Consider the following 13074-nt stretch of genomic DNA (forward strand, 5'->3'; position numbering starts at 1 on the left):
ATGTTAAAATAACCAATCACTTGTATTTTGTATTCGCGCCGAAATATAAACTGGCCTATCACTGGAATTCCCTTTGTCCACCCCTGTCCCCTAACCAATCCCTGATACCCCCACCACCCTCTCGTTCCTCCGCCCTTTCCGAATATTTCTTTGAATAGTATGTGTGTTGGAAGCTGGGGGCTCTACTCCTCTGCCCCTGCATGGGATATGAGTCGAGCCCCAGCGCGCTGGGACACCGAATAAACTCCTCCTGCTTTTGCATCAAGAGACGTCTTTCGTGAGTGATTTCGGGTGGCGTTATCCCTGACTTGGGTTGGGGAAGCCCTGCCGTGGGGGGAACCCAACAAGAGCAAGAGGCAGAGCTGAAACCCAAGGTCAAAGGGCTTTCATCCAGCCCCTAGAGCCTGGTACTTTGATCTTGGACTTCTAGCCTCCCAAACTGTAAGAGAATAAACTCCTGTTTGTTAAGGCCATCCCATTTGTGGCACATTCCTGTCAGAGCAGCACTAGGTAACCAGAACAGGTATATATCCTAAAGCAGTGAGAGTCAGTATAACAACAGATATATGCACAACCATGTTCCTCACAGCACTATTTAAAATAGCAGAAAGATGGAAACAACCTAGGTGCCCATCAACAGAAGAACAGATAACTAAACTATGGTACATACACACAATGGAATAGAATGCAACACTAAAGAATTATGTAGAATCTGCAAAATATCGTATAACATCAATGCACTTGGAGTACATTATAATGAGTGAAATAAGCCAATCACAAAAGGACAAATATTATATTCAATCATTACTATAAAAAGTCAAGGAAATCTTTATATATCAAAGGAAATTTTCTTTGCTGGTTACCAGGGGTAGGAGGGGAGAGGAGGAAACTGTAAAAATAAAAATAAAATAAGAAATTCTATAGCAGCTGACGCAGTGGTCTGCTCATAGCAGGTAGGAAATTCTGAATGGTCAGTCTTGAAAAGTCTGATTTTTAAGGGCCAGATAGCAGACAGATATTAAATAAGAATGTTTTGTGCACTGAACAGGAAAAAAGAATGAAAGAAGGGTATTGACATACCAAACTACAAACATTCTCTCAAAACCCTCACAAAAGTCCTGTGAAAAAGACAACATTGATCTAGATGCAACAATGGGCCTCTCCTCGTCCAGAGCGAAGAAGAATGAACAAAACCAAAGATTCATGGAAGCAATTAGTCCTAGCCACTGGTACACCATGTGATCCGCAGCCTACATGACTATGAGACCAGAACTAAATGGTGCCTGGCTACCACTGTCAACCACTTGGAGGGGGATCTATGGAGGAAATCCTGGATAGAGAGGGAGAATAATGTGGAAGGAAACTCAACATCATTTGGGATAAAAAAAAGGGGGGGATCAGGTTTGCTGGTCTGATAGAGCCCGGTGGAACCACTGAGACTATGGCCCCTAGATGTCCTGCAGATCTGGAACTGAACCCACACCTGTGGCTTCCAGCCAAACAAAAGACAGGCATATGAAGTGAACATTTACACTAGGTAGATACACTTCTTGGAGAGAACAATCATGGGAGAATAGAGGGGCTATTTATGCACAGGGAGACAGCTAAAGGGGCAAGAGTGCATGGAGGGATGGACACAGGGAAGAGGTAACTATCGGGAGGAAGCAGGAGGGGAGCTGTCGCATTGGGGTAAATTGTACTCAATGTCATGAGACAGAGTGTATGTGAAATGCGGTATGGAAAGTGAATTGGCTCTGTAAATTTTCACCCAAATCACAATAAAAAAATACATACATACATATGTATGTATATATATGTATTTATGTGTATGTACATATATATACAGAGAGAGAGAGAGAGAGAGAGAGAAGTAGATTCCTCACTCAGGAATAAAAATCTCATACAACTTCGGAAATTTTTAAATCTCACAGAAATACACATTCACATAAGACACATCATCTATAGCCCAAAAAATATATGCTATACATACATGTGAAATAAATTGTTAAGATAATTCTCATTTTATTCAACAAATTTCTAGTTGGAAAAAAACACTCTGTGCTTAACTACAATCCACATTTTTATCATATTTATCCAAGTACAGGTATACCTCTTTTTCTTGTACTTCGCTTTATTGCACTTTGCAGATACTGCTTTGTTTTTGGTTTTTTTTTTTTACAAATTGAAATTTTGTGGCAACCTTGTGTCCAGCAAGTTTATTGGATCCTTTCTTCCTACAGCATGTGCTCAAGTGTGTCTCTGACACCTTTTGGTAATTCCCACAAAATTTCAGACTTTTTCATAATGTTATTGCATACTTAATAGACTACAATATAGTGTATATATAACTTTTATGTGGACTGGGAAAACAAAAAATCTGTGAGACTCACTTTATTGTAATATTTGCTTTATTGTGGTGGTCTGGAACCAAATGTGTAATATCTATGAGAAATATCTGTACGTTCTCTAAATTCAAATTACATTATCTCAAACATAATACAATTTGGTTAACTTCTACTTAATGCTGAGTTGGTATAAAAAAATAAATCAATTTTTAACCTCTAAAAAAAAAAAAAAAAGACAGTATTGACATTTAAAGAAGGTTTAGAGAGATTAAATACCTTGCCTAAGTTCCTGCCAGAGACAAGAGAGTGAAAAATTACGCAGGAAGCACCAAACAACAGGAGACAAACCCACTGCCATCAAGTTGGATCTGACTCATAATGACCCCTCCCTGTGTTTCCGAGGCAGTATCACTAAGGAAGTAGATTGCCACCTTCCTTCCAAAGAGTGGTTGGTGGGTTTGAACCACCAGCCTTCTGGTTAGCAGTCAAATGCCTTAGGACAGGAAATAAAAGCAGGGGGAAATAAACAAAATCCTAAGGTTAAAAACTAGAAATACTGCTACACCCATTTCTACTTTTTCAGATAATCTGAACCCCTTACTCACACTCTTTCACATCCATGTTTATGACACTTCAGATCCTTTGACATCATAGCTGTTCATCTTTCTTGACATCCCATATCTTCAACTTAATTCCATAAAACCAAATCAATAGCAAGGATTCTCCCGTAACACCTCTGAAAATTCTAACACAGGACCCTTCAGGACCTCCTTACCTGATATTCTTCACCATATCCTATGCTTACCCAATACTTCCAACTTCTTACAACCTGACCATCATCACCAGAGATGTTCTTTCATGCCTACCAACTTCCCAATCACATGCATTCTTACTATTCATTCTAGACTCACAGAACTACAAAGCTAGAAGAGATCTGTGGTCCTCCAATCACATTCCCAACTGACAAAGAGGTGAAGTGATTTTCCCAAGATTTCCCAACAGGTTGGGTGAAGAATATTATAGACCTGTCTTTCCTGATTCTCGTGTCAGGGATTTCTACTAAGGAATGCTGCTGAAGTACTAAAGAATAATGTACAGTCTGCGAAACACCACATAATATGGATGAACTTGGACGACATTATGCTGAGTGAAATAAGTCAATCAATCACAGAAAGACAACTATAGTATTAGCTCATTGTTGTGGAGGGTCAAGGAAAGGTTTATATATGGAGGGAAACTTTGTTTGGTGGTTGCCAGGGGTGGGAAGGGAGGGGAGGAAACACTGAAAAAAAAAAATGCATTGACTCATGTCACTTTAGTTTTGTGTATTTCACTGTACATAGATTGTATTTCAATAAAATGCATTTAAAAAAAAAAAAAAAGTTTGCAAACAGCAATCTAGATGCAATGATGGGTCTCTTCTCATCCAGAACAAAGAAGAATGAAGAAAACAAAAGACACATGGAAACAATTAGTCCAAGGGACTGGTAAACCATTTGATCTTCAGCCTATAGGACCATGAGACCAGATGAATTAGATGGTGTACAGCTACCACTGTCAGCCACTCAGAGGGGGATCGGTGGAGGAGATCCTGGATAGAGCAGGAAAACAATGTGGAACAGAACTCAAAATCATAAAATATGACCAGTTTGCTGGTCTGATAGAGCCTGGTGAGACCCCTGAGACTATGGCCCCTATTTATTCTTCAGGTCTGGAATTTAACTCACTCCTGTGAGTTAAATAATAGACAGGTATATGGGCTGAACATTTACATCAGGTAGATGAACTCTTTGGAGTGATCAATTGTGGGATAACAAAAGGGCAGTATGCACAGGAAGACAGCTGGTGAGGTGGGAGTCCATGGGAGGGAAGGACACAGGAAAGAGGTAACTACTGGGAGGAAGTGGAAAGTGAGAAGAGAGCTGTTACATTATGGGGAATTGCAGTCAATGTTATGAGACAAAATGTGTATGGCCTGCTGTATAGAAAAGAAGTTTGCTCTGTAAACTTTTACCCAAATACAATAAAAATTAAAAATAAAATTAAAAAAAAGAATGCTGCTAAGGGGACATCAGGGAGCTCTGGTAGCATAGTGGCTAAGACACTTGCCTGCTAACCAGACCGCTGGCGGTTCAAATCCACCAGCCACTCCTCGGAAGGAAGGTTGGGCAATCCTACTTCCGTAGTGATACTGCCTCAGAAACCCAAGGAGGGGTCGCTATGAGTCAGGGCTGACTCGACGGCACATAACAACAACAACAACAAGGGGACATCAAGCTCAACTGGCATAACACACTACCCAAAACATTGTTCCACCTCCTACTTTGGTGAGTAACAACTGGGATCTTAAAAGCTAGCAAGGAGCCATCTAGATGCAACTAATGGGTCTCTCCTCATCCAAAGCAAAGAAGAAGAATGAAGAAAACCAAAGATTCATGGCAACATTTAGTCCAAGCGACTGGTACACCACGCAATCCTCAGCCTACACAACTATGAGACAGAAGAACTAGATGGTGCCCGGCTACCACTGTCAACTACTTGGAGGAGGATCTATGTAGGAGATCCTGGAGAGAGTGGAAGAACACTGTGGAACAAACATCAAAATCATTTTGGGGAAAAAAAAAAGGGGACCAGGTTTGCTGGCCTGATAGAGCCTGTTGGAACCACTGAGACTATGGCCCCTAGCTGCCCTTCAGGTCTGGAATTGAACCCACACCTGTGGCTCCCAGCCAAACAAAAGACGGGCATATGAGGTGAACATTTACCTGAGGTAGATACACTCTTTGGAGAGAACAAACATGGGAGAAAGAAGGGCTGTTTATGCACAGGGAGACAGCTCAGGGGGCAGGAGAGCATGGAGGGAAGGACACAGGGAAGAGGTAACTATAGGAAGGAAGTGGGAGGAGAGCTATTGGGGCATTGTGGTAAACTGTAGTCAAGGTCATGAGACAAGGTGTATGTGAATGGCTGTATGGAAAGTGAATTTGCTCTGTAAACTTTCACCCAAATCACAATTTAAAAAAAAAAAAATTAAAAAAAAAGAATGCTGTTGAAAAATCAAAACAATGAGATACCATTTGCCCCAGCACTAATAGCATAGTTCAATAAGGCACAAAAATAACAAATCCTGGTAAAGATGCAGAGAGATTGGGACTCTCATACACTGCTGATGGGACTGCAAAATGATACAACCACTGAGGAAAGCAGTATGGCAATTCCTTAAAAAGGTGGAATTAGAAATACCATTTGATCCAGCAATCCCACTACTACATATATATCCTGAAGAAGTGAGAGCCAGGACAAGAACAGATATGCACACCCATGTTCACTATAGCACTACTTACAATAGCAAAAAGATGGAAACAACTTAGGTGCCCAACAAGAGAAGGATGAATAACCAAACTATGGTATATACACCCAATGGAATACTATGCAACACTAAAGAATAATCTTTGTAGAATCTACAAACACCTCATAAAGTGGATGAACATTATGCTGAGTGACATAAGTCAATCACAGAAGGACAAATATTGATTAGTTCATTACTGTAAAAAGTCAAGGAAAGGTTTATATATGGAACAAAACTTTCTTTGTTGGTTGCCAGGGATGAGAGGGAAGGGAACACTGCTAGACAGGTAGAGACAAGTATTGATTGGGGTGACGGGAAGGGCAATGTACCAAATGTGAGTGATCTACATGATGGCGTTGAGGAAGAGGAAGACAGAAAGATACAGGAAAGGTACAGAGAACAAAGATGAACCCTTCTGCATATACAGTACTGTGTTGACAGTGATGGCAAGCATTCATTTACGGGTGGATAGATGGGTGGACAGACTGAACAATTAGGTGTATCTAGGCAGCGGTTAGTATGCCCATGACCATGTATAGGGTTGGAAGACGGTGTTTCTACAAGCGTATTTGTATGTAAGAATGTCCAAGTATATAATAGAGATTACAAGGGGTAAGGTTGTGGCTTCTTAGTCACAGCCAGCTACCCAGAGGGAACAAGTCATTGGAACTGTGGGCTCAATTGGTATAAAATACTACACAAAAACATTGTTCTACACCCTCCTTTGGTGAGAAGCAACTGGGATCTTAAAAGCTTCCAGGAGATCATCCAGATGCTACGATGAGTCTCTCCTCATCCAATGCAAAGAAGAATGAAGAAAACCAAAAATGCACAGAAACAATTAGTCCAAGGGACTGGTAGACCATGAGATCCTCAGCCTATATGACCATGAGAGCAGAAGAACTAGATGGTGGCAGGCTACCACAGTCAACCACTCAGAGGGGGATCAATACTGGTGATCCTGGATAGAGTGGGAGAACAATGTGCAACAAAACGCAAAATCATAAAAAAGACCAGATTTTCTGGTCTGACAGAGCCTGGTGAGAACCCTGAGACTATGGCTCCTAGCTATCCTTCTGCATAGAAGGTCTGGAATTGAACTCATATCTGTGGCTTCCAGCCAAACAGTAGACAGGTACAGGGGTGAACATTTACATCAGGTAGATACACTATTTGGAGGGATCAATCATGGGAGAACAGAAGGTCAGTATTTGCACAGGGAAACGGCTCAGGGGTAGGAGTGCATGAAAGGGAAGGACACAGGGAAGAGGTAACTATGGGGAGGAAGCGAGAGGAGAACTCTTGCATTGTGGGAGACTGCAGTGAATGTCATGAGACAAAGTATATGTGAACTGCTGTATGGAATATGAATTTGCTCTGTGAACTTTCACCCAAATCACAATAAAATTTAAAAAAAAAAAAAGTTAAATAAATCCTCAGATTTCACACTGATCTGAACCAAAATATCCACAGAATGTGTGTGTGTGGGTTTTTTTTAAGTTTTTCAAAATACTCTGATGGTTGAGAACCACTTCCAGAAAACACTACACTCTCTTATTAATCAACTCCTGGAAACTCTGTTCCCTTATTGCTGTTGTTATGTGCCATAAAGTCGGACCCGACTCATAATGACCCCTCCTTGGGTTTCCGAGGCAGTATCACTATGGAAGTAGACTGCCCAACCTTCCTTCCAAGGTTTCCTTTAAACTTACTGCCCTGCTCATTTACTCCCATCTCCCTGCCACACATATCTCCCTTAGTGTTTCCTATTCCTTAACTGTAATTATTTCCCAAAGATCTACCCTCCCTGCAGGGACTTCTGTCTGCAGTATCAAATTCAACTTGTTTAAACTTTTCTCTAAATCCAGGTGACATTCAGTAATATGCTATCAATTACTCCAATTAATCACCCCTCCCTTCCTTTGCCCTGCTCCCCACCTCTAACATTTCATTAAACTCATCACCAAATCTTAACGTAAAAGAGTTTCTGGAATAACAGATGTTTTGTAAATAGTGTATAGTACACCTGCTAAATAAGGACAAAGACCAACCTCTCAGGTTTGGGTAAGGATTAACAGTAACAAACCAAAATGAAAACATCTAATATAGTAAGGAATACATACAAAATAAAAAATAAAATTAAAAAAAAAAACTACTACCATTGTGTCAATTTCGATTCATAGCAACCTATAGGACAGAGTTGTTGTTGTTGTTGTTGTTGTTATGTGCCATCGAGTCGGACCCGACTCATAGCGACCCCTCCTTGGGTTTCTGAGGCAGTATCACTACGAAAGTAGATTGCCCCATCTTCCTTCTTAGGAGTGGCTGGTGGGTTTGAACCGCCAGCCTTCTGGCTAGCAGTCAAGTGCCTTAGGCACTACACTACCAGAGAGGCTGTGAATCTTTATGGAAGCAGACTGCCACATCTTTCTCCCACAGAGTGGCAGGCTCCAAATGCATACAAGTGTCTATAAATTAACTTTCAATCATTCTAGACAAAAGTGCTCTTGCTGTACTACAGAATGGTTAAATGATAGAGTAGAAAGATTTAAAATCAGAGAAATTAAGTTTTGAGTTCCAGTTCTATGATGAACAAGTTGTGTGTTCTTAGTCAAATCACTTAACTTTGCTTAACTGGTACCCTCATGTGCCACATAAAATTAACCTTACCATTTCACAGGGACATGGTGAAGCTCAAATACCTTACGTGAAAGCACTGAATTGCTGTAAGATTCTGCTAAAACTAGCTCCTGTGCCTCTTTAGTCACTCATATGGCACATATGCCACAATTATGAATTTAACTGTGTCCTCCAGAAATGTGTTGAAAATCCTAACCCCTCTGGTAGCATGGTGCCTACAGCATTTGACTGCTAACCAAAAGGCTGGCAGTTCAAATCCACCAGCCACTCCTCAGAATCTACTTCCATAGTGATACTGCCTCAGAAACTCAAGGAGGGATCACTGTGAGTCAGGTTCAACTCAATGGCAGTGAGTTTAGTATACTCATGGTAAGGAGCTCTGGTGACACAGTGAGTAAGGCTTTGGCTGCTAACCAGAAGGTCAGTGGTTCAAACCCACCAACTGCTCCATGGGAGGAACAGGCAATCTACTTCCGTAAAGATTTACAACCTTGGAAACTCAATGGGGGTCACTGTGAGTTGGAATTGACTCGATGGCAGTGGGTTTTGGGGGGGTTTGCGGTACTTCTGGTGGAGTCCTGGTGGCACAGTGGTTAAGTGATTAGTTGTTAACTGAAAGGTCAGAGATTCGAACCCACCAGCTACTCCACTGGAGAAAGATGTGGCAGTCTGCTGCTATAAAAATTACAGTCTAGGAAACTCATAGGGGCAGTTCTACTCTATTCCACAGTATTGCTAAGAGTGGAAATTCAAATGAATGCAATGGATTTAACTTGTGTTTGTAATCCTATTTGGAAATGGTTTCTCTGTTATTTTAATGATGCTCTATCAGTGTTAGATGTCTTAAGTTAATCACTTTCAGATACACAGATAGACACAGACAAGCAAGGAGCAATGAGAGAAGGTAGATGCCATGCCACACAAAGATTGCCTGGGATCCAAGAAGCAGAAGCCAAAAAGAGACAAGAACTTTCCCCTCCCACCAACAAAGTCTTCTGATAAAGCCAATGCTCTGAATTCAAAATTCTAACCTCCTAAACTATTGGGAGCTCCGGTAGTGTAGTGCCTAAGGCATTTGACTGCTAACCAGAAGGCTGGAGGTTCAAACCCACCGGTCACTCCTCGGAAGGAAGATGGGGCAATCTACTTCCGTAGTGATACTGCCTCAGCAACCCAAGGAGGAGTCACTTTGAGTCAGGTTCGACTGGACGGCACATAACAACAACAACAAACTATGAGAAAATAAACTTTTGCTCGTTAAAGCCAGTCACTCGTATTTGTTATAGCAGCACTAAATAACTAAAACAGAAAAAGATAAGGAATACCCTTCAGTTCTAAAACTGTACTCTATTTGAGCCGGAACACCACCCCTCATTTGACCACTCAAACATTCTAAGCTTTTGTTTCTTCATTCAGACACTGAGGAAAATACTACCTGACCAATCTGCTTCACTAGCTTACTAAGACTTCAGAAGATATTATGTGAAAGCACTTTATAAACTACAAAGCTCTAAATAACTGTGGAAGTTATCATCAGCACTAATATCTTCTTCACTTCCTACATAGTCTCAATGCCTAGCTAAATACACTCTTTCATTCCCATCAAAAGTCCTGCCTCCCCTACAAAACCTTGATTTCTCAATTGTTATATTCCTTACCTTTCAATGGTAGCACCATGGGCTCTATCACATAATTGGCCTTACATAGTCCTCTATTGGGAACTCTGGTGGCATAGTGCCTAAGGCATTTGACTGCTAACCAGAAGGCTGGAGGTTCAAACCCACCAGGTACCCCTCCAAAGAAAGATTGGGTAATCTACTTCTGTAAAGATACCGCCTCGGAAACAAGGTGGGGTCACTATGAGTCGGAAACAAATCGACGGCAATGAGTTTGGGGTTTATTTTCGGTTAGTTCTCTATTACTCTGTGTGTTTTATCTTTTGAGCTTTAAGAGAGAGATTGTTACATAGGTCCACATCACCAGTACAGCTCCTAGAAAATATAAAATACATTCAGTAAATACTTGCTTATGACTGCATGCAAAAGCAAACAATCAACTTCACAGTATGAATATTAATAGTTCCTCACACTATTTAGAAAGAAAACAAAAATCCTCACAACAAGACCAATAAGCAACATCACAATAAATGAAGAAAAGACTGAAGTTGTCCAAGATTTCACTGAACTTGGATCCACAATCAACACCCATAGAAACACCAGTCAAGAAATCAGACATTATATTGCGTTGGGCAAATGTGCTGCAAGGTACTTCTTTAAAGTGTTAAAAAAAAAAAAAAAAAAAAGATGTCACTTTGAAGACTAAGGTGCACCTAACCAAGCTATGGTATTTTCAATCGCTCTATATGCATGTGAAAGCTGCAATGAGTAAGGAATACCAAACTAGAGTGCCTTCGAATTGTGGTGTTGGTGAAGAATACTAAAAATACCACAGACTGCCAGAAGAACAAACAAACCTGTCCTGGAAGAAGTGCAGTCAAAATGTTCCTTGAAGAGAGAATACCCTACCTTCATCTCACCTACTTTGGACATGGTGTGAGAAGGGACCCTCCTTGGAGAAGGATATCAAGATTGATAGAGTGTAAGCAAAAACTAGGAAGAGCCTCAATGAGGATTTGCACAGTGGCTGCAAAGATGGGATAAAAACACAGCAAAGATAGTGAGGATGGCTCAGGCTCCAGCAGTGTTTCCTTCCGTTGTACACAGGGTCACTATAAGTTGGAGCCAACTCAAAGACCCCTAACAACAACATACGATTTAACCTGGGATGTATAGACACATAGTCAAATGTAATTTTAATAATTACACAAATCAAACTCAAAAAAAAAAAAAAACTCACTGTCATCCAGGATTCTGACTCATAGTGACCCCCAATGGGTTCCCAAGGCTTTAAATTTTCACAGTAGATTGCCCTATCTTCCTTCTGCAGAACAGCTGGTGGGTTTGAACCACCAACCTTCTGGTTAACAGCCAAATGCCTTATCCACTAAGCCATCAAAAAAAAACTACTCACTACCATCCAGTCGATTCAGACTCATAGAGACCCCTCCTTGGGTATCCGAGGCTGTATCTCTATGGAAGTGGCTTGCCCAATCTTCCTTCCGAGGAGTGGCTGGTGGATTTGAACCACCAGCCTTCCAGTTAGCAGTCAAATGCCTTAGGCACCACGCCGCCTTAATTATACAAATGTTGTTGTTGTTGTTATGTGCCGTGGAGTCGGCCCCGACTCATAGCGACCCCTCCTTGGGTTTCGGAGGCAGTATCACTATGGAAGTAGGATTGTCCAACCTTCCTTCCGAGGAGTGGCTGGTGGGTTTGAACCGCCAGCCGTCTGGCTAGCAGGCACGTGTCTTAGCCACTATGCTACCAGAGCTCCCAATTATACAAATACTCAAGCGTAAATTTAATGTCTGTCTCTGACCTGGTAATTCACATATCAAAGTGACCATACCCATTCAGTAACGCAATTTTTCAGTCATCCCTTCTACCTCCAGAGTGTTTTGTCTTTTTAGTTCTGAGGTGTGTAGATTTCTGTTGATGTCAATTTGTCTTTCTCCCGTCTGATCTAACACCTGCATCGTTTTCTTTCCCCAACAAGCAGACCTAACACTTTAAATAAGAGTTTTGCAACGTGAGTGAAGAGGACCCTAAACAACTAGTTTACTACTTCTGGCACGTTAAGTATGTCATGTGTAAAACCAGGTTGCTTGACAGCCAGTCACAAATCTCACAGAATAATATCCGATCAGCGTTGCAGATTACTTTCACAAGCATTGTTTTACAGCACAACCTTACGAGGTAGGTCTATAACATCACCAGAGGGAAAAATTGAGGCTAGGAGTAGTGTCCAACAACTTAAAGGGGGCGGAGCCAGAAAAGCAGTCTGGACTGCACAGGAAATGAGGGAGCAGGTTGCCCGCGGGAATGGAGCTCCCAGGGAGTCGCTAACCTAGGTGATCAGCTAGTGGGCAGACGAACGGGTGGACACGAGTGGGGAAGCTGTCCCGCTCCAGTGTTACCTGCAGCACCAAGGCCTGGGCCGCCCCAGGCGGAAAGCCCATACGGTCGGACGGGTGGCGCAGCAGGCGGTAGAAGTCTGTCTTGCGGTAAAGGAAACCGAAAAACACGCGCAGAAAGTCCTGGACGTTGCCCACATGCTGCAAAATGCCCAGTAGGGCTTGGTCGTACAACTCAGCTGACCCAGGCTCCATGTCGTCTGGCCCGCCCAGGAGGAAAGCTCACGCAATGCTGGGATACAGCCGGGAGCAACCTGACCTACAAGCGACTTCCGGCGTGCTGCAGTTAACGGCTCCGCTGGCGGGCACAGCAGCGGAACTTCCAGTCCGCACTTGTTTCCCCTTGCCTGGCGGCTCCAAGACGCGTTGTGGCGGAAGAACGGTAAGCACAGTCCCTTATGTCTCTGCCAGGCTTTTCCTCCAGCCAGCCCTAGCTAAAAGAGCTAAAAGGAACCATAGTGGCTCCTAAGCGGAAGAAAGCACATGGTGGCGTACTGAAGACATATAGGGACCATGATTGAAATGGGCGGAAGAATTGTGGCTGGGCCACGGGCAGTTGAACCAGACCGTCACCTGATCCACTGGGTTTTGTCACGTGGGCTGTGGGACCCTTTGTAGTTTCTGGCTGAATTCCTACGTAGGTACCCTGAGCTCAGCGGCTCAGCTGGAACCACTGATGTTTTAACGGTAGGTCAGAGAAAGAAAAA

The 13074-nt window shown here is 42.3% G+C and overlaps 1 protein-coding gene across 1 annotated transcript in view; it reads right to left on the reverse strand.

Annotated features, from left to right (window-relative positions):
- NUDCD3 (NudC domain containing 3) overlaps positions 1-12562 on the reverse strand; it is a 31472-nt gene extending 18910 nt beyond the window's left edge. Inside the window, exon 1 of the mRNA XM_007956419.1 lies at positions 12371-12562. Within this exon, the coding sequence (XP_007954610.1) occupies positions 12371-12562 (192 nt within the window). The remainder of the gene's footprint in view (positions 1-12370) is intronic.
- Positions 12563-13074: the final 512 nt, after the last annotated feature.

This window comes from Orycteropus afer, unplaced genomic scaffold, assembly GCF_000298275.1.
Source record: "Orycteropus afer afer isolate SDZICR_OR568_19922 unplaced genomic scaffold, OryAfe1.0 scaffold00618, whole genome shotgun sequence".
NCBI classification, from domain to species: domain Eukaryota; kingdom Metazoa; phylum Chordata; class Mammalia; order Tubulidentata; family Orycteropodidae; genus Orycteropus; species Orycteropus afer.